Source organism: Zeus faber (genome assembly GCF_960531495.2).
Source record: "Zeus faber genome assembly, chromosome: 14".
In the NCBI taxonomy this organism is placed as follows: Eukaryota; Metazoa; Chordata; class Actinopteri; order Zeiformes; family Zeidae; genus Zeus; species Zeus faber.
This window is the reverse complement of record NC_137200.1, coordinates 27,111,409-27,135,848: the sequence shown is the minus strand read 5'-3', so window position 1 is coordinate 27,135,848 and position 24,440 is coordinate 27,111,409. Positions and strand designations below refer to the sequence as shown.

The 24,440-nt window shown below is 47.7% G+C and overlaps 1 protein-coding gene across 1 annotated transcript; it reads left to right on the top strand.

Annotated features, from left to right (window-relative positions):
- Window positions 1-1,923: 1,923 nt before the first annotated feature.
- Window positions 1,924-24,440, top strand: LOC307240564 (ephrin type-B receptor 4a-like). Its single transcript, XM_080014378.1, has 16 exons — window positions 1,924-1,990; window positions 4,246-4,527; window positions 5,030-5,420; window positions 9,199-9,351; window positions 10,928-11,263; window positions 11,356-11,480; window positions 11,671-11,836; window positions 13,191-13,290; window positions 15,793-15,857; window positions 16,009-16,122; window positions 17,474-17,721; window positions 17,823-18,038; window positions 18,749-18,898; window positions 21,263-21,456; window positions 22,681-22,839; window positions 23,607-24,440. Exons 1-16 carry the CDS (start codon window positions 1,928-1,930, stop codon window positions 23,737-23,739), a joined length of 2,895 nt encoding a protein of 964 aa, XP_079870504.1. The 5' UTR covers window positions 1,924-1,927; the 3' UTR covers window positions 23,740-24,440.

Below are 24,440 nucleotides of genomic sequence, written 5' to 3'. Positions count from 1 at the left end.
CTGAGGGGCCGAGCAGTCGAGGATCAGCGTTGTTTCGCTGCATGAGAGAACGGAGGACGGTGAGAAATAAAATCTAGGGTAGGAGCACAGCATTTTTGTTTGCTTTGTTTGTAAAAATAATAATAATAATAATAATAAAAGACGCCGACCCGAGCTGCGGATGGCGGTGCTAATGGTACGGTCCACTTTAGGGGCGTCTTGAATGCTATTACAAGATTCTTCCAGGCATGAATACGGGAATGTATTGTGGTGTTTACGATTGCGGGTAAGAAGGATGTAGAAATGTTTTGACCCCCGACCTGTTGTTTTTACCTGTTTTGGGAGGGGGGGGGGGTCAAAGTCCTAATTAGGGAGGTCATACCCCTACGTTCAATTCTCTGCAAATGCTGGCTCACCCCACCAGAAGGCCTGGCGCGACTGGCTCCTCCTCCTCCCGAGGAGCGTCCCTCCAGGTGATGGGGCGCGTTGGCAGGGCTACGGAAGCCAGTTTTGGGGGGCGACGCTCCTTCTATCAGTAATTAAAGGTCACAATCCCCTCGCGGGAGAGGGGGGGTCTGTTATTTTTTCTTTGTGACAGGTTTAAACATCGGCGCCAGTTTGTGTAGAAATCCCGAAATCGTGTCGGGGCTGTTGGCGCGCTGGCGGCCTGCCCTTTAAAAGATTACAGACAAAATCAATTCAGTTGTAATCAGAGCTCGTGTCAGAGAGGGATTAATGTGTGTGTGTGTGTGTGTGTGTGTGTGTGTGTGTGTGTGTGTGTGTGTGTGTGTGTGTGTGTGTGTGTGTGTGTGTGTGTGTGTGTGTGTGTGTGTGTGTGTGAGAAACAGATACACACACACACACACACACACACACACACACATGCTTGCACGCACACATGGGTCCTTCTTTTCTTTTAACTTTTCTTTTTTTTGGGGGGGGTTGGTACAGTGCCCTTGTTGTTATTACTTTTCCCCGATCTCCCTGGGAAAGAGAACTGTTACCCCGTCGCAGAGCGCACAAGTGTGTTATTTGGCAGGGAACAGAAAAACAACATAAGGGAACTGAAACAAACATGTGCAAGAGAGAGAAGCTAATCAGGAAGTGGGAACGTCCCTCTGTGTGTGCCTGCTCCACTGATCAAACCTTAAACCCCCCCATGAGCCAGTGTGGCTGGAGGAATGTGCCCCACTCATCTGTAGCCCAATCTGTGACAGTGCCATGCATGTCCATATCGTATGTTTATGAGAAGGCAGGGGGGCCCTCAACTGGCGGGCCTCGCTCCAAAGCGGGGTTGCGGGCTCCATTTCGAATGCCCCTTCTTCAAAAACCCGAAATGCGTCCATGCTTTTGAAGCGGTACCGAATTTCCGACGCCGTGACAACGCGCAGCCGGCGGAGCCGGTTCCTGTCGGACAACCTGACGGCACAGCGTGCTTCCGCGCCCTTATTCGGTCGCGCTATTGAAGCGGCCGGCCCCTCCTGCCCTGCCAGCGCTCCCTCCGCCTCGCCGGCATCCACCCGTTGGGCCCCTCGAGCCGCTCGCCCCCATATTTCTAGCTCGCTAAGTAGGTTTGTGTTTGCTGAGGGATGAGCGGTAGAGCCCAGGAGAACAAACTCAAGCGGGCGCCAGGAACTCTTATTTCGAAGCGCCCGTTTCCAGATGTTGGCCCGTGGGTGACGTCCCGGGCGTCCCGCACGTCGGCACCGTGGTACGAAAAATCGAATCGAATCGAATCACTCGCCACACTCAAGCTACGCTTTCAAATTAAGGCTGACTCCATGCGAGAAAAAAATGTTAAAATCAAATAAATAAAACTTTTGACTTTATGTCGAATGTGGATCCCGAGGTCGGTGTGGTAATTATTTTGGATTATTCCGAAGTCGAGGGTGTGTTCTCTGCCGCGAGCGCCGCTAATACACTGTGTGTTTGTTTCCCAGAGGTTCTGATGAACACCAAGATGGAGACCTCGGACCTCAAGTGGACAATCTACTCCCGGGCAAGACCGGAGGTACGTCGCGAGCCCTCCAAATGTCTGATGTCATCGCTGACCAAGAGGGGAAGGGTGTGGTTACGGCGTGGGAGCCTCTGTTACGGTGGTGAAGGTTGTCACATAAAGAGCCGGCTTAAAGGGACGCGGCGTTTAAAGCGGCGTCAAATATGTTGAGAGCGGGCGCTCGGTCGCACCTCCGCCGGAAGGTTTTTGAGTGGTGGTCTCGGGGGGGTGGTGGGGGGGGCGCCGCCGCGTCTCCCGAGGAATAATGACTAAAGTGCTCCCGCTGTCGCGCTCTCCAAAAAGCACCCGCTGCTCGGATTTGACGCGTCGAAAGCTTCGAGCGGACAAGTAATTCATGCACGTTATCACCTGCAGTGAGTCATCTTGGCGTGGTGGGAGTTCGACGGTTAAATTGCGGTGTTGGGGGGGGGGGTGGCGGCGTGGAGTACAAAAGCGAGGCGGCGAACGCTCCAGCTTTTCAGCTTTAAAGCTTAAAGGAATTACCCTCGACGGCGTTCGACAAATTCACGAAATGTCTATAGAATTCCAAAACGTCCGGCGAGGAACGTTCTGCTTCCCGTGTTGTAGAGTTTCCGGCAGTGAGATGGTGATGTTTATGTGCCTGTATTTTCCCTACGCGGTAATTTCAAGGCTGTGTTTTTTTTCTTTTCAACGTATTGGTCATTGAATACAAACTCATTCAGAGCGCTTGCACACACTGACTAAAACACACAGCTTCCCAAAAGAGCGAGAGGAAAAGCCGCTGAATCCTTCGGGGGGGGGGGGTTTACCAGCGTAATTGTTTTGGCCGAGGTCGGGCTGTAAAAGCAACCAGCCGCGGCACGGAGCACAGACTGCGGTGAACCTTGGGGCGGCGACTCCGCCGGGATCAACCACCCGCTCCCATGCGCGGAAGTCGGAGGAGGCGGCTGGTTGGCTTTTCGGGGAGGAAAGAAAAGGGAAATTGGACGCACGGCAGCTTCCCATTAACTTTTCAATGAAGCCACAGATGATAAGGGGACTCCTTTGGAGTCACACCTCCTTAACTGGGCGACCACGGCTCTTTTAGGGGCTCACTTGCCGGCTCTGCGGGTCTTAATAGAATGCAACGTCGAGGTATTGACCCATAGGTCTGTTTTCACTTGTTTTGGGCTTTATTCACTTGGTAAGTCGCAGCATTTTCCTTTTCCACGGCTGTTTTTTTTTTGGGGGGGGGGGGGGATTTTCCAGGGAAATTGATCCAGTATTGAGAGAAACCCTCCCCCCCGACTGCCGTGGTACCGCCGAGCCGCGGTGCGTGGTACGTGGGGGCAGCGGCTAACCTGGTTGAAATGGCTGACACGTTTCTTTGGGGGCTGTGGTTCCCTCAAACGTTTGGGCCTCAGGGCTCAGCAAATTGGGCGTAAACCGGGACGAGCCGCCGCCTACAAAGCCTCTTTCACCGGGCCGTAATCCTCGCAAACAAACAGACCCTTCCCCTCTCTGTGGCGGTTGCGCATTCCAAATATTGATATTGTGACTATTGCTCACATCTTCTGTTTTCACACGTTATCGTCCTTCCTGTTTGTATATTCACATACTTGTTTGCATAGCTGCACATTTTACTGCACATCTTTTCAATTCCCCCTCTTTTCTATTTTTTATCCGTGTTGGCACCTGCACCAAGATAAATAAATGTGCGTCTTGCATTTGCTGTAGCGAATAAAGATTCTGATTCCGATCCTGGACGGAACGCGGTTCTCCACAAAGTAGTCGCTGTTGAATTTGGCACAGTTTGGTCCGGGAAGGCTTTATTGCACACTTTACATCATAACCCCAAAAAGTTTCGACGTTAAATGGAAGCACGCTGGTGTTGGCATGACTTTTTCCGAGGAAGCCGATTTTGCCGTGCCCGCCTGGAGGCTTCCTGGTTGCCAGTCAGCAGCGAGCAGTTAGGTCTGTGTAGAAGTTGGAGGGATGAGGCTTCTCTCTTTTGCAGCATGCTGTGCACACCGGCGTGCTACTCGCGGAAACGAGATTTTTTTTTTTTTATTCCCACCGACCACAGCTGCCATAAGTCGGGCGAGAACAGTTTAACAAACTGGAAATATGTGAGAGCTGAATCAAATTTGTTATGGGACAGATTCTCCCCCACGGCAAGGACCTGTGCCAAACAAGAGTTGTGGATTTTTTTTTTTTTTTGGCACCAATTAAAAAATTGCAGGAGTGGGTCAAGGGGCTTCAATTGCCCATTCAACACACTCTTGTTTTGCCTCCCCCTTCCCCCCCAGTGGGAGGAGGTCAGTGGTCTGGATGAGGAGAGCAACAGTGTGAGGACCTACCAGATCTGCCAGATGGACAGCTCGTCCAGCCACTGGCTGCGCAGCGGGCTGATCCTGCGGCAGGGAGCGTCCCAGGTGTACGTGGAGCTGCGCTTCACCATGATGGAGTGCTCCTCCAGGACCACACATCACCGCAGCTGCAAGGAGACCTTCAACCTCTACTACTACCAGGCCGACTCCAACGAGGCCACGGACACTCACCCGCCCTGGATGGAGAACCCATACACCAAGGTGCTGATACATGGCTGTGTCCTCATTACCAATAAAGTACACATGTACTCCTTACCTACTTAACCAATTAACCCCTATTATGTTTTGTTATGTTACGTTATATTATATTATATTATATTATATGTGACCCTATTTAAAAATGTATTGATAGCAATAATAATATGAATAGATCATACTCCAGATTATTGTTGAAAATACCACTACAAATACAACAAAAACAAATACACTAATTATATTCAATTATAGCTTTTAATCCTCCAATTATATTATATTATATTCTATTTCATTTTTACAAATTTCCCCTAGAGGGATTAATAAAGTATACAAAATAGAAAAAAATGTTCTCAATTTCATGTTATTAATTTAGGTTAGATGGTCCATTATCATCCTTGCAACATAAGTTGACAGGTAGTACATGAACTTGAATTGGTCTTTGTGTTGGAATGTAATCACTTTCTAGATCCTGGATTTACACTTGGTTTCCTTTCCTTTCTCTCCCTAGGTGGACACGGTGGCTGCAGACTTCCTGCTAAGGAAAGGCGGGGAGCGGAAATTCAACGTGAAGACGCTGCGCCTGGGCCCACTGTCCAAGCGAGGTTTCTACTTGGCCTTCCAGGCGCAGGGAGCCTGCATGGCACTGCTGTCCGTCCGGGTCTTCTTCAAGAAGTGCCCCGAGCTGGTCAGCGCCCTGTCCTCCTTCTCCGAGACGGTCCCCCACACCCTCGTGCAGGAGGCGCAGGGGGTGTGTGTGCAGCACAGCGCCCAGCAGGGACCCCGGCCCCGCCCCCCCAAGCTCTTCTGCGGGGAAGACGGGCAGTGGGTGGGGCAGCCCACCACCTCCTGCGCCTGCATGCCGGGATTCGAGCCTGCGGAGGGACACACTCGATGTGCAGGTAACCTTAAAGGGCAGTGTTGAGTGGCCGGGTGGCCGTGGTGGGGGCACACGCATACGTAAATGTATAAACACCGCACCCATCCAGGCTCACAAAACAGGAGCTCACAGACTAAACAAAAAAACAATGGTGCTGTAAGGGCGCGGCCCGCCGAGGGTCCGGCGGCTGAAAAGGAAATGTGCAACTAAGGAAGTTAATGAGGCGAGAGAACAGCCGGGGCGGGGAGGGGATGGGGAGAGGGCAGGGGGTCAGGGGTCAAGGTCAAGAGGGGGGGGGGTTGGGGGGTGGTCCTGAGAACTCTTGAAAGGAGTGACCCGAGGTGGAGGGCGACAGGGTATGTGAAGTTGGAGCAGGAATACGCAGCACGCTAGGACTTTGAAAACATCAAAGTGGAGCAGACAATGAAGTGAGAGTTGCAGGAGGATCCTCTGAGGAGCTGCAGCAGCTTTAATGAGTCTAATTAGCAAGCTGCATGCATCAACTCACCCCAGCCGCTAATTGGGGAGAGGCAAAAATAAATCCAAGCAGAAAAATATCACATTTCTGAATACATTTTCTTGCTTTCTGGTTTGAGGCTGGAGTTGACTGGTTTGATCTAGACTTCAGTTGACTACTGTCGTGTCAAAAGTAGGGATTTGACCGTACTTAGAAACTTTTGTTTTTGTACTTTATTTTTTGTTTGTGTGACCGGACAATGGCTGGACGTCGGCTTTTTTTGTGTGAGTGACAAGGTTTGGGTCTGGTTTCAGTATTTTAAGCCCCTGTCACACATAGTTCCCGGTAAATTACTGTGATAACCTTACCGGCACGGCTAGTGATTTTCACTATTCACACCTGCAGCTACATTCCGGAACATATCCGTCTTGCGCCTTTTCACACATGCCATAACAGTGCCGGAATAGATGGGGCAAGGGACGTTTGGACAATCTGTCGGCAACGGACGTACGTATGATCTGAACGGGTTTTGTTTTTGTCCTGGCTCTCAGAGACCAGCCCTTCGCTTCCCCTCTACGTCTTGAGGTGGGAAATTGCTGGAACAGATTTCCCGGAATATTGATTCCTGCTCCCATTCACACATGACCCCATGCAGAAAATGTTCTGGAACATTGCTGGGAAAGACTGCATGTGTGAAAGGGGCTTTGGAGATCACCCTCCATCCCTGCACGCCCAAGTCCTTTAGTAGTACCGTGTGCGACTTAAATTATCTTTCACATTATTCCAAATGCCAACAAATAAACAAAAGAAATAAACATAACAAAAAATTACAATAAACAATAGTAATAAACCTAAAAAAAAGCAATACACTAGAAAAATGCGAAAATACTGTACACCAAACTTGAAAAAGTTACAATAAATAATAAACAATGCACGTGCTGTATTTTATTCTTTTTGATTATCTTTTAATGTTTGACTTTTTGAACTTTGTATTTTTTATTGTAATTTCAATTCATTTATTTTTATCTTTATTTTACTTTCTGTGAAGCACTTTGCGTTGCATCTCCTGTATGAACTGTGCTGTACAAATAACATTTTTTATTATTATTATTATTATTATTATTATTATTATTATTATTATATTTTGTTATTTAATTATTTATATTGTATCATATACCCGAAAATAATCAAAAAATTGTTAACCGTGCTATTTCTTCAGCTATTAATTGTACCATAAAATTCTCTCACCGTGTCACCCCGTGGTCAGGAGGTTGTCAAAAGGCAACTTTTGAACATGTATTATCCTTTATATAGTAGTTTTCCAGAGCAATAGCAACTCAGCCACTGAATTAACTTTAGAGGATGAGTTTAAAAAGGTTAGTTACAATTTCATGTATGTACCTAGCAGTGTGTTCTAGCTGATATTTTACTGCGTATAAACACATCAACAGCATGCAGGCGGACTCTCCTTCAGATGCCATTCACACCAAAATGACCCGTTTAGAGGCGTGGGCTTTTCTGTGAATGTCAATTTTCTGCTCTTCACATTCCTAATAGAGCTTCATCTCCCACTGAACCTGATGCTTGCATGTCATTTTATTCCTCACTGGAAGCTCTCTCATTTTATTCCCAACCCGTTCAGCCTCCATTTTTCTGTCCATTATAGGCTTTGAGCGGCCTGTTGAACACTGGTCGGCGGACATCGTGTTAATCGGCTTTCAGACTTATTTTTTCATAATATTTCCCTGATAGCCTTTCACGTTTTATCATAAACTGGCTCATGGGTCTATATGGCAAATAAGTTGCAAAATTGGAACAATTATAGTACATTCTAATACACAAGTCAGATTACTGCAGTTTAATATTGCACTGAATGTTGAATGTTTGTTTTTCCTGCTTCCATGAGCAACCACTTATATAACTAAGCAAACAGCAGCTCAGAAATCACAGCAGTTTCCCCACCAACTCCCTTTTAACTCTTTAAAATGAACGTAATTTATGTATATATTGTGTCAAAAAAAGAGAGAAAGAAAGAAAATTGTTTATTTATATATATATATATATATATATATATATATATATATATATATATATATATAGTATCTTCACACATTAAATGATGTGTAGCTTGTGGAGCTAGTTCTGTCAGACAACTTGATGGCACCACATGCTTCCACACCCTTATGGGCCAGCCTATGAAAACAGCCAGTCCCTCCTGCCCTGCCTGCTTTGCTGCCTGCTTTGCTGCCTGCTTTGCTGCCTGCTTTGCTGCGCTCCCTCCACCTTCCCTGCATCCACCTGTTGGGCTCTACTGTTCTATCCGATGGGGGGATTCAAGCTCATCACTCCTATATTTCGAGCTCATCACTCCTATATTTCGAGCTCACTAGGTGACTATGTTTGCTGTGACTATGTTTGCTTCGCCGGGAGTGGTGAGCAGTAGAGCCCAGACGCCAAACTCAAATGCTTAAAAAATAAATAAAGAAGACTAGAAAGTTGTCTGTCAGAACCAAACGTTTTGATGTGCAGGCTGATGTCTGGGGGCAGCGGAAGCCTCTTTATGATCAAACTCACAGACTCACGTGTGGGTGCACGATAGGCATGTGATTGTAAACGCAACACTGATATTCAACAAATATTAACCAAAATTAGTGGTTTATTTCTCTTCCTGTTCATAAAACACTTCCTGTAATTGGCGGTACCAAGCTGAATGAGCATCTGTCCTCACAGACGTGCCATTTAAACCGGTTTTAATTTTCACTGCGCGTTCCTTCGTGCCAGAGACTCTTTCTCGTTGATGGCTTTTTTTGTCTGTGTGAGCGAGCGTTACGCCAGGCTGGTGGTGGGGGGACCGCATGGTTCTTATCCCGTTCTTCTTTTTCTCTACCATACACATCATCATAGGGCTGGCGATGTTGGCAAAGTCAAATATCACAATATTATTTTGACAAATACCGATGTAAGATTATCGATGATTTAGAGGTATTTTGGGAATAACTATTGGTGTTCTCATAAGATATTTGCACATAACAAATATCTGAGAAATGGATATTACTGTATGACCAAGCAGGTAGAGACACCGAGTTCAAAGTGATGCATATTGCCACATTTTCTTGTTATTGTTTATTTTTTCTGCTTGTTGTTAGTTTTTAGGTGAAGTGTATGTTGCCATTTTTTAAATCAAATTTTTAGTCATCTTTTAGGTTTATAACATATTGCCAATGCTAACTGTTCTCTGTTTTATATTTCATAACTTTATTAGTATTGCCTATTGCTTTTGTTCATTTTTATCCCCCCCCCCCCCCCCCATTTATAAATAATTTCCTATTATTTGCCCGCTCAGCGTGCCCCATGGGTCAGTTCAAGTCCGGTTCCGAGGGGACGTGCATGGGCTGTCCGGGGTTCAGCCACGCCAGCGTCGCCGGGTCATCGGTGTGCGCGTGCCGCCCGGGCTACCTGCGTGCGGAGACGGACGCTCCCAACACGCCCTGCACACGTGAGTTTACACACACACACACACACACACGCGCATGCATGCACACACGCACACACACATGCACACTCACACATGCACACTCACACATGCACACCACAGAAAATCATCCCCACTTTGTCCCTGGTGGCTCCTGTCAGCCGGGCTGGCTTTGTTTCTACCTCTGCTGACTTCATTTCTTTCTTCCTGTGGGGCTGGTTGGCCTGGCTCCCCTGTTCCGCTTTGTGTCCTTTGTCTCGCCACTGACCATTGAGATGCGTCTCTTTTGTGCCGAGTTTTTTTTTTTGGTTTTTTTTTTTGTTCTGTTTTGGGGGGGTTGGTGGGGGTAGTGCAGTGTGGGGCATTGATAGTCGAAGTGACACCTCAATGTGGATTCAGGAATTTCAATTCAGCTATATGTCTGATGTGTGAATAGGAAGGGCTTTTTTTTAATTAGGTGTACTTTTTCAGAACGGCCTTACAAAGCGTTTTTTGTAAACAATGTTAAAGCCCCGATGTCACGCTGTGTTTTACACCCCCCCCCCCCCCCCCCCCCCCAGAGGAGGTGCGACGTAAAGGCCGCGTGGCGTTCACGTGCTTCTTCCTTCCCACTTCCACCTAATGTTAATAAGGCCCATTTACTCTTAATTCTTTCCCGCTCGAAGAGACACGCTTTCTTTTGTCGTTTTCTGTTTAGCGTCTGCATCTGATTTTCACTACATGGTTCTATGGTTCCACTACTGTTTTTTTTTTGTCAAGTTCGGACGTGACATTCCGCCATATGTCCGTCATAAAGCCCCAGGGTAAAAAAAAAAGATTAAATAAAAAATAGTTCTGGATTTTATTGTGTGTTTCCATTTAAGCAAATGAAGTCAGAAAGCCTTCCCCGATGTTGAATTCATAATTGATGTCTCTAAATTTGGACCCCCTGCCAACGTTTCCAATGAGAACATGGCTATTGGCACTTAAGTCTTTTGCCTCACGCTCAGTGACAAACTGGCTCTCCTTGGCAGGAAGGCGAGTGTATTCAGACTGCCTGGGTGGAATTGCTCTTTAGTTTTACTTGGCTTGAAGCGATCCCCGGTCTTCCTCCAAATTGCAGCCGCTGATCATTATCCTCCAATTTTGGACAAATGTAATTGGAGCACCAGTTTTATCCCGGATCAGTGTTTTTTTCCTGCTGTGCCCCTGAGCTTCCCCGCTGCAACTCTGCAGTCTAATTAAAATGTGGTCAGAATGTCCTGTAATGTTGCAGCAACTAAATACGTCTTCATCGAGCACTGAATTGGGCCACAGATGTACTTTCCCACCCGCGACATTATTATTTCAATACTATGAATACAATATGCATGTCATCAACGAGTGATTTCTCTTCTGGTGGTGTTAGCTGCGGAGCGTCTCCTAAAGCTGGAGGACTTGAACATCCTGCTCAAGGGCACGGTAACGGAGCAGATGCTTTGCTGCTACACGGCCTGGCTAATTCAAGGACAGTCCCTCTAGCGTGCTCCTGTCAAATAATTACCGCGAACGCTGATTAAAAAAAAAAATGACTTCGACTTTTTTTTATTTTTTATTTTATTATATATTTTTTTAACTTCAGGACCCCCGTCACCCCCGCGCAGCATCGTCACCCAGATCAACGACACCACGCTGACGCTGGAGTGGAACGAACCCCTGGACAGCGGCGGCAGGACCGACCTGAGCTACGCCATGCGCTGCTCCTCGTGCGGGACCCCCAGGGGCCCCTGCTCGCCCTGCGGGGACGGCGTCAGCTACCGGCCCGGGCAGCACGGCCTGCTGGGCCGCCGGGTGGAGGTGTGGGGCCTGCTGCCGCACACCACCTACACCTTCTCCATCCAGGCGCTCAACGGAGTGTCTCAGGTCAGCGGCAAGGCCCCGGCCAGCGAGAGTGTCAACATCACCACGAGCCACGACGGTGAGACGCTCGGTGTGAGACACGTGCGGAGCAGGTGTTTATGGTTCAAGGGATCGGGGTTCACCTCCATCCCCTTTCCCTCCTGTGTGCAGTGCCAGCTCTGGTGTCCGTGATACGGAAGAGCGTGTCCACGGAGAGCAGCCTGACGCTGCACTGGTCCGTCCCGGTCCAGCCCCACTACACCATCCTGCAGTACCAGCTGCGCTACTGCGAGAAGGTACCTGTCTGTCTTCCCACCTCGGATATCTGGCTCCATTTGCAAAAATACCCCTCCCTCCCTCTTCTTCTTCTTATGTGCAGTTCCGTGCTTATTTTTATGTAAAAAGCTGTGACACTGAAATTTCCCTCTGCGGATGAATAAAGCGTCCGTCCGTCTGTCTGTCCGCCTGTCTGTCTCCCCCCGGTAGGAGCGCCGTAGCGTGGAGGGCTGCCTCTACAAGGAGAGCAGCAGTAACCAGGTGGTGCTCAGCGACCTCCGCAGGGCCACGCAGTACGATGTGCAGGTCCGGGCACGCACCATGGCCGGCTACGGCAGCTTCAGTCCCACCGCCACGTTCTGCACCCTGCCCGACGGTGAGCGGCACGCGCCGTCGTCCAGGTCGCGTCGGGGTTTGATTCCCGTAGCCCCTGAATCGCGGTGCGCGGGCTTCGCATTTCACACGGAGATGCGCGGCGTCGCCTCGCATCGACCCCCTCACCCGTCACCTGCTGGAGCCTCGCTTAGCGATGACGTCATCAAATCAATTCAATTCACAATGAATAGATGCACAAAATCGACGGGGGGATTAATATGAGAAGTTAATACAAAAACAACGATAATCATAAAAAAAATATGCGCAGTATTACAATAGTAAGATCAATGCACAGAAAACACAGTACCATCTGAATGATTTACACCAGTGTTTGCTCACATTTATTTCTCCTTCTCCCGCGGCACACTACAACTCTCTGTGAAGAAGAAGACCGTCCTGTTAACATTTACATTTACATTTAGTCATTTAGCAGACGCTTTTATCCAAAGCGACTTACAAGGGAGAATAACATTCAAGCTACATTGCGACAGAGACATTAGTGTAACAATAAATACTGCTAGGTAGTGCTAAGTAATTGTAGGTTAGGACAGGAGGTACTCACTGAAGAGCTGGGTCTTCAGGTGCTTCTTAAAGACAGAGAGGGAGGTCCCCGCTCTGGTCATTTTTGGCAGCTCGTTCCACCAACGTGGAACTACAAATGAGAATAGCCTGGATTGCCGTGGCTGTATGGCCGGCAGAGCCAGGCGACGCTCATTTGACGAGCGCAGCATCCGGGGGGCAACATGTGCTCTTACAAGAGCATTTAAGTAGGCGGGAGCATTCCCAGCAATCACTCTGTAGGCCAGCATCAGAGACTTGAACTTGATGCGAGCGGCTACAGGTAACCAGTGGAGCTCGATGAGCAGCGGAGTGACATGTGCCCTCTTTGGCTGGTTGAACACCAGTCGCGCCGCCGCATTCTGTATCATCCACAGTGGCTTCACCGCACAGGCCGGCAAGCCTGTTAAGAGAGCGTTGCAGTAGTCGAGATGGGACATGTTAACCACTAAAAACACCATAAAAATTTATAACTGTGCTTATTATTATGGCCTACTAATAGTTTGTTACGCAAGACTTACAGTTGGCTCAGGAATTAGGAGTCGCTATCAGGGAACACTGTGCTATTTGTACTAGTGTACTACTTTGGTCAGTTTGTATATGTTTGACCATTTTGTTTTAATTATATTTTTACTTCACTTTTTAATTATTTGTATTATTCTCTTCTATTATTGTTGTTATTATTATTATTATTATTATTAATAATAATAAACGTCTTTCCGGCCGTTTCTCACGCGGTTCCTCTCGCCGCCGTGGTCTTCCTCGTTGTTTTGACCATCCCTCCCCCGTCCTCTCAGGCCACGCCTCGCCCTCCCAGCTGCTAGTCTCTGGCGTCCTCATCGCCGTGGGGATGCTGCTGCTCATCGCCTTCATCTTCGTCGCCGTCTTCTGTATTCGGTGAGCGCTGGAATGAATACTCCAAACACACAAAAATGACTCTCGCGAGGGGGAAAGTACCGCAATGACATTTGTATTTCAGCAAAAGTCGTTAAGTGCTTGCTCTTAAATGTATTTAAGATATTTAAAATAAAAGTACTGACTTAACAGACATAACAGAGCCTATAATACAGCATCAAGTGCTGCTGTGGCTTTTTTTGTTTCAATTTACGGTGTGTCCTTAAAATTTGAATTTTAATTTAAGAAATTGTACATTTCAATGATTCTATCATTAAAATGTTGAGTAAAAGAGCCGCACTCTGGGCTGGGGGCCGGGTCGACATAGTCAATGGAAGGAATGAGATGCTTCTCAAAAATGGGCGAAAGCATGTTTTTAAAAACTGTTCAAAATATTCTAATATTATTTTGGGGGTGAACTAAAAAGGACCAGAAGAAGAAAATGATTACAATAGATTTCCGGAAAATCTTTTCTCCCGGCGAAAAATGTTCCGTATTTGCAGAACGACCCACGTGCAAATCCTGTTTTGGTTTATTTTTATTTATTTTTTATTTTACTTTAAATACTACTACAACTACTTTTCTATTACTTACAGTCAGAGGAGTAACTAAGTACTTTGTCACTTTCCACCAGTGGAAGGTGGACGGAGCGATGGACTCGGGAAGGAATGGATACAGGAAGCCAGAGCGGCAAAAACGAAGATGTTTTATGCATGACGTATGAATTACACCTCATTAACAGCTCAGACTCTTGTGTGTTTAGTTGTCTTCAACCCGCTCCCAGAGAAGAGAAAGGGCTTTTCACTGACACAGCCAAAAGTTCTCCTGCTCATTAGAAGCTGTTATTTAATTTTGTTACTCAGGCGTCATTGTTCCAGTAAAATAGAGCTGGATGTCATCAGAGATACGGAGACGGAGGGAGGGAGGGAGGGGGGCAGAGAGGGAGGGAGGCAGGCAGAGAGGGAGGGAGGCAGGGAGCGAGGCAGGGAGGGAGGCAGGGAGGGAAGGAGGGAGGGAGGGAGGTAGGCAGGGAGGTAGGCAGGGAGGCAGGGAGGGAGAGAGGCAGGGAGGGAGAGAGGCAGGGAGGGAAGGAGGGAGGCAGAGAGGGAGGGAGGTAGGCAGGGAGGGAGGCAGGGAGGGAAGCAAGCAGGGAGGGAGGCAGGGAGGGAGGGAGGCAGGGAGGGAGGCAGGGAGGGAGGCAGAGAGGGAGGTAGGCAGGGAGGTAGGCAGGGAGGGAGGGAGGCAGGGAGGGAGGCAGAGAGGGAGGCAGGGAGGGAGAGAGGCAGGGAGGGAAGGAGGGAGGCAGAGAGGGAGGGAGTAGGCAGGGAGGTAGGCAGGGAGGGAGGCAGGCAGGGAGGGAGACAGGGAGGCAGGGAAGCAGGATGCAGCCCTGTTTCCACAGGACAGGAGAACAATAGCCGTGACCTTGTGTCACATACACAGCGAAACACACACAACCACACAGGGTGGAGGCAGAGGCCCAGATCTGCCATAGCTAAGGGTGGTGTATTATGGCTATTTTGGGCAGAGAGAGAGAGAGAGAGGGGGGGGGGGGAGAGGGAGAGAGGATCCAGTAGCTACAGGGCTGTGAGGTCTTGCTGGGATGAGTTTGTGCCAATGGAATCGTAAGCGAGCTTTCCATGTCACGGAGCAGATGAGGGCTGTAGATGAGGCAGAAGTGCTGCACCGGGGGTTAGCTCGGGTACCAGCCCTCTGCAGGCGGCCATCTTCTATTACTGTGTGAAAAGTGAGTCCTTGGGTTTTTTTGTGTGACTAATAAAATTCGATGCAGAGGCCGTTTGTTGTGTTGCTGGGAGGGCATGTCCCGGCGCTTAAAGTAAAAGCCTCCCCCGGTTCATCGCCTTCATTGGATTTGGTTTTCGCGTTCTCGTGCAAAGGGATATAAAAAAAAAAAAAGTGTTGATGGCGGTCTGAATTACGACGGTCGTTTCGGCGTCTTGTGATTGTGTTCGCATCCGTACCCTCACGTCGGAGCGCTGTCTGGCTTATAAAACGCAGCGCGAGTGTAGGACGGCGGGGTAACCCTGGAAACCCGACTGTACCTCCCGCTCCCTTCCGAACTCCCGTCCAAGGCTTTGGAAAAATGTTGCATTGCGATTTTTTATTATTATTATAATTTTTCTTGGAGATATTTTGGCGGGAAGATTATATTAACAGCCAAGGAAAACGTGAGGGAGATGTGGATATTATGACCAAGCAGAGCCAGGTAGTATTGAAATTCACGCTCACGCAGCCTCAAAAGGCGGCATCTAACTATATCGCGATATTACGAACCGGACTATAATCTAGTCTCATATTACAATATCGATTTTATAATTATATATAAATATATATATATATTTATTTTTTATATAAAAATATATTACATTTATTATTATTATTATTATTATTATTATTATTACTATTTTATTAAAATGTATTGAACTTATATATTTTTAAGTTTATTTATTATATAATTTAATTCATTTCTTTTTCAACCTGCAGCAGACACAGCAGAACTAAAGATCCAGAAATGGCCGATAAGAACAGCCAGTACCTTGTGGGACAAGGTGATGTGACACACACACACACACACACACACACGCAACGTGCAGACAGTGTGTGTTGAATACAATATGTGGTGGATAAATTCACTGCATATGGCACCTTTTGCTAAATTCCGCTGTCCTGACATTTCTCCTCTTCCTTTCCCACGACCAGGGATCAAGGTTTACATCGACCCCTTCACCTACGAGGACCCCAACGAGGCGGTGCGGGAGTTTGCCAAGGAAATCGACGTTTCCTTCGTCAAGATAGAGGAGGTTATCGGCGCTGGTGAGACGCCTTTCTTAGCGCGCGTTCACCCCCCGCCGGCGGCCGTTCCCGTGTATAGACACGCAACAATAATCCTTTAAGACAAGCGCTGTGCAGCGCCGCCTGGCATGGGTCGGACATTAATATCGGCGAAAACAAACGCGGCGGGAAGTTCGGGTGAAGGCCGTGCGATCGCAATTGTTCCCCCGTCTTTTTCCTTTTTTTTTTTTTTTTTCACATTATTGTTTGGGAGAGAGATTTAGTTGACGGACTGAAATGATCCCCTAAATAACACGTTGCTGCTTTTAGCGCTCTTTGTGTGAAGCATGAGGCAGCACCGGCCGCGAGCGAGCTTCAGTCCCCTCCAGTAGTGTGCGGTAACTTTGTTGGGCCGCTTTGACGGGGCTCCTCATTTTTGTCTCGAAAAGAAATTGTTCCCCCGTCGAGGATCCCTGCGGCCCAAACGTCTCTGCCTGCAATAAATCAGAACAGGGATGCACCGGGACCTTATTCCACCCGGTGCATTATATGTCCTCGAGGTTGGTCAAGGTCATCACTGGTGCTTGTCTACACATGATCAGCATTTAAAAAAAGAGAAAGAGCTGAGAAACTATCAAAAAACAGTTTTTAAATTGAATAAAAATTCAATTTAATGGAATCGGCTAAAGTGAAACATATAATGCTGTATATAATAATATAATATATATAGTCAAATATATCAAATGTACAGAATATACAATGTTATAAATTTTTATTATAATTAATTATATGTATTTACAAGGTTGTTAATAACTATGTATTTACTAGGTTGTTAATAACAATGTATTCACTAGTTTGTTAATAACTATGTATTTACTAGGTTGTTAATAACTGGATTTACTAGGTTGTTAATAACAATGTATTTACTAAGTTGTTAATAACGATGTATTTTCTAAGTTATTAATAACTATGTATTTACTAAGTTATTAATAACTATGTATTTACTAAGTTGTTCGACATATTTTAATTGCAAGTTTAGACAGTGTGCGGGAGTTGTTTTTGGAGTATTTTAGAGGACTTCCAGTTCTTCTCCCATGCACTGGTCCCCCTTTGTAGGTGTGCGGAACAATATCGTTTTGAGCTAAAAGACAGTTTCTTGATAATAAGGAAGATGCCTGGTAAGAGAAAAATACCATAGATTTAGCAATACCTGACGGTATCCCTTTAACCTGTGTGTGTGTGTGTGTGTGTGTGTGTGTGTGTGTGTGTGTGTGTGTGTGTGTGTGTGTGTGTGTGTGTGTGTGTGTGTGTGTGTGTGTGTGTGTGTGTGTGTGTGTGTGTGTGTGTGTGTGCGCGTGTGCGTGTGCGTGTGCGTGCATGCGTCATGTATAAGGGGAGTTTGGTGAGGTGTGTCGCGGGCGGCTTAAGGTTCCCGGAAAGAAGGAAAACTATGTGGCCATAAAAACACTGAAGGGCGGCTACACCGACAAGCAGCGGCGGGATTTCCTGTCGGAGGCGTCCATCATGGGCCAGTTCCAGCACCCCAACATCATTCACCTGGAGGGGATTATCACCGCCAGCTGCCCAGTCATGATCCTCACCGAGTACATGGAGAACGGCGCTCTGGACTCCTTCCTGCGGGTGAGCGTGACACGCCCACAAATGAGCATCTCTACCGTCATGCAAAACGAAATTTCGCTCCTCGAGGCCCCAAGTTTTTATTGTATTTAATCCCTCCACAGCTGAACGACAGCCAATTTACTCCCATCCAACTGGTGGGCATGCTGCGTGGCATCGCCTCTGGGATGAAGTATCTGTCGGAGATGAGTTATGTCCACAGGGACCTGGCCGCCCGGAACATCCTTATCAACAGCAACCTGGTGTGCAAGGTGTCCGACTTCGGCTTGTCACGCTTCCTGCAGGAGAACTCCGCCGATCCCACCTACACCAGCTCCCTGGTGAGATGACAACCCCCCCTTTCACGGCCTTTCTGTTTTTTTTTTTTTTTGTTTGTTTTTTTTTTTCCGAAAGTTCGATTTTAGCTCCCTCAAAAAAAAAAAACCGTTAAAGTGTCTCCGGGCGAGACGCTCACAGTGGAAGCGTGAGCGCCGGCGTCCGCGGCGCGAAGTAGACCTTCGCGCGGGAGGAAGAAACGTCCTCGCTGTTTCACAGTCGGCTCCGGGGGGACAGCTTGGCCCCGGCGCGGAGATAAATCGCCTCAACATCAACTTGTATGAGCGACGTTAAATGGGTAATCCCAAGCAAATGCCGATGTTTACGGTTAAGAAATGCTCCGCAGCGACGCCCCTCCCTCCCCCCCGCCCATCACCTGGGCAGCTTACGAGCCGCAGCCTAAATATAAATCTACCGGCTGCGATGTTCCCTCAAGCCTCGTGCGGTGGTTATGCACTGGAGCTGTAAATAGCAGCCAAGGAGGGGAAGGATATCGGTGCTGGAGCCTACGAAGCAGAGCGTTGGAAGAGTATATTATGTCCTGAAAGTGGAGTCCCTCGTTGTCCCTGAAATGACCTCAGAAACACGCAAAAACGCGAGAGGAGGGACGAGGTCCTCTGAGTCGGCGTCTTCAACGACATGGTTTGGTTGATGGTTGGTCTCGGAATTGAACTTGTTTCCGCCCCCGCCCCCACCCCCACCCGTGCGCTTCCAGGGCGGCAAGATCCCGATCCGCTGGACGGCGCCGGAGGCCATCGCCTTCAGGAAGTTCACGTCGGCCTCGGACGCGTGGAGCTACGGCATCGTCATGTGGGAGGTGATGTCCTTCGGAGAGCGGCCGTACTGGGACATGAGCAACCAGGATGTGAGTACCGTCCGTCAGGTCTTTTTTTTTATCCGGGAGCCGCGACCGCACCGGATCCACAGCGTGGGCGCGAGTAGGTCTTTTTTTTTTTTGTCGAATCAGTTCGGCTAAAATGGAGGACTTCCTTTGAGGTCTTGAATATCGTTCTTGTTTTTGGTTCCGGGAAATGCAGGGAAAAAATGCTGCACGTGCCAAATGTTGAATGCATTTGTTGCATTCAACATTGCATGCTCAAGTTTGGCTAATGTTAAATTAACGTCGCGGCTACTATTTCTGAAGGTGAGCATCCAGATGAGAATCTTTACATACGAATTTGTCTTAAATTTCCCTTAAAGTGGTATCAAAACAATTCTTGAGTGAATGAATTTATGTATATACACCGCGTTCCAAATTATTATGCAAGTGATATTTTTCTCTGATTTTCCTAAATAGCGGATGCAAATGACAGTATCATTTTCAAGTCATCAACCGTTAGAGCAAAATTCTAATGTTATTGAACAAACCTCCCAATGAGAACAGTATTTTTTTCAAAAATAAAAAACTCAAAATGCACTGTTACAAATGATTTTGCACAACAGAGTTTCAAACATTTTATCGGTTGTAAAGAACTGAAAATGGTCATTTGTTGAATGTGCAGCATTAGGAGTCATATTTACTGAAATCAAAAGCTATTTCAATCAAAAACATCTTAACAGGCCAAGTTACATGTGAACATTGGAGCCTTCTTTCATATCACCTTCACTCTTCTTGCCTCCATTGTACTTGTGAGTTTTTGGAAGTTTCTGCTTGAATTTCTTTGCAGGACGTCAGAACAGCCTCCCAGAGCTGCTGGTTTGATGCCAACTGCCCCCACCCTCATAGATCTTTAGCTTGAGGATGCTCCAAAGGTTCTCAATAGGGTGGAGGTCAGGGGAGGATGGGGGCCACACCATGAGTTTCTTTCCTTTTATGCCCATAGCAGCCAATGACACAGAGTTATTCTTTGCAGCATGAGATGGTGCATTGTCATGCGTGAAGATGGTTTTGCTATGGAAGGCCCGGTTCTTCTTTTGGTACCATGGAAGAAAGTGCTCAGTCACAAGCTCGATACACTTTGCCGAGGTCATTTTCACACCTTCAGGGGCCCTAAAGGGGCCTACCAGCTCTCTCCCCATGATTCTGGCCCAAAACATGACTCCGCCACCTCCTTGCTGACGTGGCAGCCTTGTTGGGACCTGGTGGCCATCCACCCACCATCCACTACTCCTTCCATCTGCACCATCCAGGGCTGCACGGCACTCATCAGGAAACAAGACTTTTTGAAGATGAGTCTTCATGTATTTCTGGGCCCCCTGCAACCCTTTCTGCTTGTGAGCATTGCTTAGGGGGGCCCAATAGTAGCTTTATGCACAAGTGCAAGCCTCTGGAGGATCCTACACCTTGAGGTTGGCTGGACTCCAGAGGCACCAGCAGCTTCAAATACCTGTTTGCTGCTTCCTCATTCTGCCTTTACCTGCACCAATCCGTCTGTGCTCTGAATCAGCCACAAATCTCTTCGCAGTACAATGATGACGCTTAAGTTTTCGTGAAACATCTAATGTTTTCGTGAAACATCTAATGTTTTCGTACCTTGTCCAAGGTGTTGCACTATTTGAGGCTTTTCGGCAGCAGAGAGATACTTTTTCTTTCCCATGTTGCTTGAAACCTGTGGCTGCTTAATAATGTGGAACATCCTTCTTCAGTAGTTTTCCTTTCATTGGTCTCACCTGGCAAACTAATTATCACAGTCGTCTGAGATTGATTTCAGTGATCCAAAGAGCCCTGAGACACAATACCATCCATGAGTTGAATCGAAAAACAAAAAATGAAATGTTTATGTGAATGTTTAACTTCAATTTGCATAATAATTTGGAACGCTGTGTGTGTGTGTGTGTGTGTGTGTGTGTGTGTGTGTGTGTGTGTGTGTGTGTGTGTGTGTGTGTGTGTGTGTGTGTGTGTGTGTGTGTGTGTGTGTGTGTGTGTGTGTGTGTGTGTGTGTAAAAAGTTTAAAAAATAAGATAAATAAATGAAGGCGAGGCAGGTTAATTTGAACAGCACATTTCAAACACGGAGCGTGACCCGAAATGGGCTTTATAATGCTTTAACAAGACATTATATAAAATAGAGGAATAAAAGCGGAGAAATAAAAAGAATAGGAACAGATAAAAAGACGTTCAAGTGCAATTGAAGACATTTACAACATTGTGAAAGCACCTTGTGTAAAGTAACCTGCAGACGTCCCTTTGACAGCGTCATTATTTCCACTTTATCTGCGTACGAGAGTAGAATCTGGACTCCGCAGCCGTATGAAGTTGTTGTTTTTTTTTTTTTGCGATGGCCCCGCAGGTGATCAATGCCATCGAGCAGGACTACCGGCTCCCACCTCCGCCCGACTGCCCCACCCACCTCCACCAGCTGATGCTGGACTGCTGGCAGAAGGAGCGCTCGGCGCGGCCGCGCTTCACCGACATCGTCAGCGCGTTGGACAAGCTGATCCGCAACCCGGCGTCCCTGAAAATAGTGGCGCAGGAAGGAGCCGGGTGAGAATCTCAGCCGTGACCACAACGGGGGGGGGGGGGGGGGATCACAAATGAACCACTGCATTATGGGATGCTTCCACAGACGCAGATTAGGCCTAATCTGAGACTTAATCACACCTTTGATCCTTTAACCTTTCTCAGTCATGGTTTCAAACGGTCTCCAACTCGGTTTTAAAAAAAAAATCTGACTTCCAGAGGAAGGTGGGAGCTTTTTGAATGACATTTTGGGATGGATGGGCGTGGCCTCCAGGTGCATCTGAGCTAAGAACAGACTCGTCCCCCGTTATCTTAGTCTAGGACTTCCTAGTCTGGATCTAATTGATCTTTAATCTTAATTAATTCCTCAATTAATTCATATTTATTCTTTTTGAGTCTTATTTCATTTATATTATTCTATTCACTAAATACATTACGTTTTAGGAATCATTTAGTTTCAGTTAGGTGCTAGGTAGGAATTCGGTTGGCTCTTAAGTTCGATTTAGCAACTATTGTCACTGCATATATGTATGAAAGTATGTATATGTATGTGACGAATAAACCTCTTGAATCTTAAATTATGCAAGGGTTTTTTTTGGGTTTTTTTTAATCTCTGGATTAATTCATTTTAGCCCTGATTTTGATGAAATCCAGTCTGCGAAACCGCCCCTACTTCCTCTAGCAGAAGCTTTCCCCCAGAGCGTCTTACAACTTATTCCTGCGCCGATGGAGGCGACCATGCGGGGCCTATCGGGAGCAGCTGGGGGGGGGGAGGTTAAGTGTCTCGCTCGGCATGGTACTGGAGGGTATCGAACCGCCAATCCTCCCACTACCAGACGACCTGCTCCACCTCCTGAGCCGCTGACCCCGCAATGTCCGCCTTTCCTACTGTTGGTCAGAGCTGTCCATCGGAGGGCGCACGCAACCGTCCCACTGCCTAAAAACCCCCCCGAGGCTGCCCCCCCCCCCCCGAGAGTCCGGGCGTGAGCTGTCGACCCCTCGCCGGGTCCGCTTCCCCCCGCTCCGCAAGCTTCCCATTTCCTGCTCACGCACACCTAGCATTCCTGCCAAACGGGGCCGCCTTTTTTTTGTCTCGCCAGTCAATCACACGTCGATTCCCTCCCCCCTGCTCCCCGGGGCAGGGATGCAGCCGCAGGGGGGGGGGGCCGCGGGGGGCCGCGGCGGCCGCTGTTTGGGGCGACGGCGCGTGTAACCGGTTCCTTTGTCCCTCCTCTCCGGGTCCTCCAGGCCGTCCTACCCCCTGCTGGACCAGCGCGGGCCCCTGGCTCTCTCGGCGTGCGCCTCGGTGGGGGACTGGCTCAGGGCCATCAAGATGGAGCGCTACGAGGACAGCTTCCTCCACGCCGGCTTCACCTCGGTGGAGCAGCTCCCGCAGATCACCACAGAGTCCGTTTGTTTCCAAAACTCGACGTATTGTCACTTGACGTGTCGGAAATCGCGCCTCTACAAATACTGTTGTTGTCGTGTGTCTTTTGTCGTCGGTTGTCGAATGTATGTTTACTTATTTACTCATTTTAATCTTTTGACGTGACGGTGCTTTTATTGCTATTTGTAATGATTGTTTGAAATTATTCACATTAATAATTATTCTGTTGATAATTTTTTTTTTTATTATAGAAATAATCTGTCACATTTATTTATTTAATTAATTCAATTAATTAATTTATTTTTATCATAGGCCTTGAGGCTGCTCTTCACAAGTCATCCTCACCTACACGGGCATTTAGCCAGCAGCATGCAGTGCAACATGACTTTTTCATTTGGCACAAAGACAGGCACATTCACATTTTAGTGAAATGACGTTGCCACGTAATAATTTAAATGGATGCGGTGTTTAACCGGTAATTTGATTAAATTCACCGCCATTTGAATTTTTTCTCAAATTTCTCCTCAACTAATAAGTTGTATAAATATTCGTTTATCCCCTACGCCAGGCATTTTAATATCAAAGTCATTTGATTGCCTGCGACGGGAGCGAAAGTGAGAAATATTGACAGAAATTCAAAACGTGAAACGGCCAAGTACCGAACGTCGTTTGATCCGGTCCGGTGGGAAGCGCAGCGCGTTGCCCCCGCACGTGGGTCCTGCAGCGGTCGGGGCCCGTTTGACTTGACGAGTCCGCTCGTTGTGCTGTTCATTTCTCATCGCCGCAGAGACCTGCTCCAGGTGGGGGTGACCCTGGCCGGACACCAGAGGAAGATCCTCTCCAGCATCCAGACCCTAAGCACCAGGAGCAAAGCCCCCGCCGCCGCCTCAGCCGCCGCCGCCGCCGCGGTGCCGTTCTGAGCCCCCCTCCCCGAGCCTCGGAGCCGGAGCGCCGCTTCACAGGAATGCACTCAAACGCACGCAACAAGTATTGGCCGGGGCAAACGTGGCCGATCATTCATTGTGGACTTGTCGAGAGTTTTTTTCGCGTTTGCTCCCGGGTGAAAACAGCCTTTATGTTGAGGACGTTCTTCCGGAGGCTCGAGGAGAAAAACCCTCTTTGGGGACATTTTGTCGTTGGGCAGACGTCCTCCGCGACGGGGGGCTTCACCAAAACGCTCTTTTTGTTGTTCTCCTCACCGATTATATGTAGAAGTGCGGTCACTCAAAGCCGCGAGGAAAACAACAGTTTGACGCCAGTATTTAAACGTTTCGTAGTTTAGCACGTGTTTTGTTTTTTTGTTTTTTTTTCAAAGAGCAGCCATTTGGCCTAAAAACATGTATCGACCCACAATGTCCTCTTCCGCCGTAGGAGAGATTAACAAATATCAAATCAGAGTTTTATGATTTCCATAATATTGTGTAACCATGAAGAATGCCTTCACCGTAGTTGTAGTGGTAGTCTTGTAGTAATTGATTTGGATGACGGACTTGCATTCCCTCGTTTTATTTTTATTTTTATTTTATTTTTTTTCAAACGGCCTCTTCTTGACTCAGGGGTGAAGTGAGTTGTTTTTCTCGGCGAGCCCTCATTGTGCTCGGCCCCCTCGTACCTTCAGCGG

Coding starts and splice junctions, on each gene's coding strand:
- LOC307240564 (XM_080014378.1), top strand. CDS start 1,928: ATGAACACCAAGATGGAGACCTCGGACCTCAAGTGGACAATCTACTCC. Junction 18,899..21,262: donor GGGACATGAGCAACCAGGAT/GTGAGTACCGTC, acceptor ATGGCCCCGCAG/GTGATCAATGCCATCGAGCA. Junction 21,457..22,680: donor GTGGCGCAGGAAGGAGCCGG/GTGAGAATCTCA, acceptor CGGGTCCTCCAG/GCCGTCCTACCCCCTGCTGG.